The 4413-nt window shown below is 31.8% G+C and overlaps 1 gene segment (V, D, J or C); it reads right to left on the reverse strand.

The window, feature by feature from the left end:
* Positions 1-2782: 2782 nt before the first annotated feature.
* Positions 2783-3310, reverse strand: LOC107103987. The segment is given in 2 exon segments: positions 2783-3084; positions 3171-3310. Coding segments are annotated over 2 exon segments (345 nt in total).
* Between the last annotated feature and the right edge of the window lie 1103 nt (positions 3311-4413).

Below are 4413 nucleotides of genomic sequence, written 5' to 3' on the forward strand. Positions count from 1 at the left end.
TTAGTAATGATTTATTGCTTCTCTTCAGCCAGATGAATTAGCAGTTTTTTTTCAAACACTGTAATGATAATGAGAAATATTAATTATTTAATTAAAAGTTAACAGAGACCACGTTGGTATTGAAGATGATCTAGTGGGAAATTTATTCCTCTTTTGCAGACGACAGCTTTAGATCAAATCTCTAAAACCTCAGTTTACCTATTGATAAAGTTACCAATTAGTGTTTAGTTAATTACATTAGATCATCTTTCTACTCTTTCAACCAGAGCAGAGCAGGCCATCAATAAATTATGACTTTTAAAACTTAGAATAAAAGTTCACACACATCAGACTTTTTAGGAATTTCATTTTTTTTTTATATTTAAACTGGGGACATTAGGAACATTTGATGCTTCTTTGACTTTTATTTTCTGTTTTTTTGTTGTTTCTGTTAAAAGTATTGAATTCAATATATGTTTTTAAAGCAGTATTTTAGTAATGATTTATTGCTGCTCTTCAGCCAGAATAAAATATAATTTTTTGTTCAAACAATGTAATGATAAAAGAGATGTATTAATTCTTTAATTAAAGATGAATAGTGAAGATGTTGGTGTTGAAAAGAATCTAATGGGATTTTTTTTCTTCTCAAATCATCAATCTTATCAAATCGATAAAACCTACATCTGCATGTTGACAAAATGGCCAATTAGTGTTTAGTTCATCACAATAGATCATCTTTCCACTAATTCAACCAGAGCAGCGGAGGCCATTATAAATTGTAACGTTTAGATTTTACAATAACAGTTCACACACTTTTTAGGAATTTAGTTTTTCTATATTTAAACAGGTAACATTAGTAACATGTTTTTTTTTATGAGAACTTGATATACTGAGGAGTTTCTGAACCTCTCCTCCACTTCTGATACACATTTTTAGCTGTTTGTTAAAAGAAGTAACTAAGAAGTATTTCTGTTGAACCACATGTTGAGACGATTCCTGAAAAACAGGAAATCTCAACCCACGAATACAGCTGAACCCTTTTCTATCGTACCCCTGTATCTAGACAGACATTTAGAGAGGAAAAACCAAGTAATTAATCTTGTTTATTGATATTCTAACATTTCTTCTCAAATATATTTATTTCAGTGATATAAATATACTTTCTTGCAGGCCATGTTTTAGTTTTTATATAATAATTTATCTAATAATAGGAATAATTTTGCATTTACAGTATAGTACACTCTTAAAAATGATGTATGGGAATGCAATGGAAGAATTTGTATATTACTATGTATTATTTTTAGGCAAAAGTTATAAGAGCTGTTAGCAGGAAAGACATCAGAATAGATTTTAGTCTTTGCTTAAATTTGTGGAACTAAATCGATGACTTGTGGAAGTCAATGATTTTATATTTCTGTTTAAAAAATGTAACATATCTGAAAGTTCTTTTGACTTATTATCTCTGAACTCAATTATCATTGTTTTCATGGCACTATTCAACCAGTGGATTATTGCTTTTCCCCAGATTGAAGAAATGTCCGTTTTTGTTCAGACAGAAACAAATAAAAGGCACATTTGTTTCCAGTTTGTATTACAGATAATGTGTTCTCATAAAAAATAAACATTTGTCACTTTTTGAGATTTGTTGCACATCTCTGCTGCTTCTTTACAATAAATACCGTTACTGATGTATTGAAATAGCAAAATCATGTCTGTTCATGATCTACAATATTTATGTATTTGTAAAGGTCACTGTGATTTATTTTATAAATTCTATAAAATTTACAGTATGTTTGCAAATATCTTGAAACTTAACAGACATCAAGTGTTCTAATTTAGAAATGTATTATTTTCATCATTGTATGTAAAAGAGGTCAGCACTACCACACATTTATTGAGTGTCGCATTATTAGTTATAGTCTGAATTCTGTTTGACATTGAGTATGTTACATAAATTTATTTTTAGGCAAAATTTTCTTATCTATATCTAAAAATGTAGACTTTGGGGTTTTCCTTTAATGGCTTTAGGGCAATCATTGTTACTATTGGCTTTTTTTTGCAAAAATCTAGACAAAAATAAAACATTTCACCAAATCAGCAAAACATTGTAGTTCTCTTGCAAAGGCCAATACATCTTGCTTAACTTTTCTCTTGTTTTTTTCCAAAGCCAATAAAAAAAAACAGCACAATGAAAACTGATATTGTCCATATGATGACATATCTGGTCTCCTACTTCTTCCCCTTCATGTCCTCCTCCTTACTCTTCTTGCTCCCTCCATTGTACTGCACACAGACAACTCGTCTATTGCCTATTTATAGTGCTTAGACTGATTTAAGTGTTAAATAATTATCTAAAACAGTTTTAACATGTGACAGTGTGCCAGACAGTTGGCAAAATAGTGTAAATAAAATCCATACATGTGTATTGTTCTGCTAGGAGTGTGTTGATCATTTGGAAATTGAGTTTTGTAAACTCAATTGTAAGAAGAGGAAAAGAAGAACATAGAGTGTGTTCATCACACTGATGCTGGAGACACAAACTATAAACCAGACAAGACAGAAATACACAGCAGAGACTGTTAATTTGCATGATAATATAAAAACACTTTATGGTACGACAAGGAACTACATAATCATATTTTAATATATTATGATTGTTACTGCTCAACATTTCAGTTTGTTGTTAAAACTTTCTTTCAAGTTAAAAAGCAACAAAAAATAGTCCTAGAGCGCCTCCTCTGGTGGTTTGGTATAACTGTTCAGGCTCTGAGGGGTTTTTGTACAGCTCTGCTGCTTGTTTGTGTCACTGTGACTCTCTGGCACAGTAATACACAGCAGAGTCTTCAGGCTGCATATTCTCTCCATTCAGAGTCACTGTGCTACTGGAAGTGTCTATATCAATACTGAACTTGTTCTTCAGTGAATCTTTATAGTGTGAACCTCCAGTATATTTAATTCCAATCCATTCCAGTCCTTTCCCAGCAGCCTGTCTGATCCAAGCTGTGTAGCTGCCCAGTGAATAAGAGACCTGACATCTGATGGTCAGACGTTGACCTGGCTGCACAGTTAAAGATGCTGGCTGAGTCAGAGTTTCACATGATACATCTGTAGTGAAAACATTTAGGATCAATACACAGACAGTCAGTTTAGGATCATCATGCTGTAAATGTTTCTCCTTCAATCAGACTCACAGGATCCAGCAGCCAGCAGCAGCAGCAGAGCTACAGAGAACATGTTGGTGTTGAAGATGATCTGATGGGAGTTTCTCTTCTTCTGCAGCCTCACAGCATCAGATCAAGACTTTAAACCAGAACCAATCATTTGCATAATGACAGGAAGCCAATTAAGAATTTTGACCACGTGTTTAAATATGTGTCTACCGGTAATCTTTTTAGAGAAATAGAGCATAATAGGACTAAATATATAATATCCAGCTGAAATACCTCTGTAATTCTATAAGATACACAGAGATTTGTGCCTTGGTTTGATTCAGTATATATATAAACTAGTTTCTCTTTCCTTTTCACCTTTTTTGTTTTTTCCCAATAAGCAGATACATGATGTATGACGTCTGTTAACAACAAAGACTAAGAAACCAAAGAGAAAGTCGACTATAAGATCGGTCAATAGGACAGACAGCAGAACAGATTTTAGTCTATGGTTAAACCTGCAGAACTAAATCAGTGACATTGGGAGGATAATTATTTAATCATCATTTACATCAGTTGTGTTCAATTTATATTTCATTTTTTTATATTTACTCTGGAAACATTAGGAACATTTGATGTTTCTTTGACTTAAATTTTCAGTTTTTTTGTTATTGTTGTTAAAAGTATTGAATTAATATATGTTTTTAAAGCAGTATTTTAGTAATGGTGTATTGCTTCTCTTTAGCCAGAATAAAATATAAGTTTTTGTTCAAACAATGTAATGATAAATGAGACATATTAATATTTTAATTAAAGATAAACAGTGAACATGTCGGTATTTTAAACAATCGACTGGGATTTCTTTTCTTCTCAAATCATCAATCTTATCAAATCGATAAAACCTAGATTTTCATGTGGACAAAATGGCCAATTAGTGTTTATTTAATCACATTAGATCATCTTTCTACTCTTTCAACCAGAGCAGAGCAGGCCATCAATAAATTCTGACTTTTAAAATTTGCAATAAAAGTTCCCCAACATCAGACTTTGTAGGAATTAAATTTCTCTATATTTAAACAGGTAACATTAGGAACATTTGATGATAATTCACAAAGTGAATCTTTTTCTATTACAGCAGTCTATTATAAATCAAACTACTGGTTTCTCTTGTGGTTTTTTTTTATGAGAACTTGATATACTGAGGAGTTTCTGAAGCTCTCTTCCACTTCTGATACACATTTTTAGCTGTTTGTTAAATCTCAACCCACGAATACAGCTGAGCCCT

This window comes from Cyprinodon variegatus, unplaced genomic scaffold, assembly GCF_000732505.1.
Source record: "Cyprinodon variegatus isolate N-32 unplaced genomic scaffold, C_variegatus-1.0 Scaffold1585, whole genome shotgun sequence".
Taxonomy (NCBI): domain Eukaryota; kingdom Metazoa; phylum Chordata; class Actinopteri; order Cyprinodontiformes; family Cyprinodontidae; genus Cyprinodon; species Cyprinodon variegatus.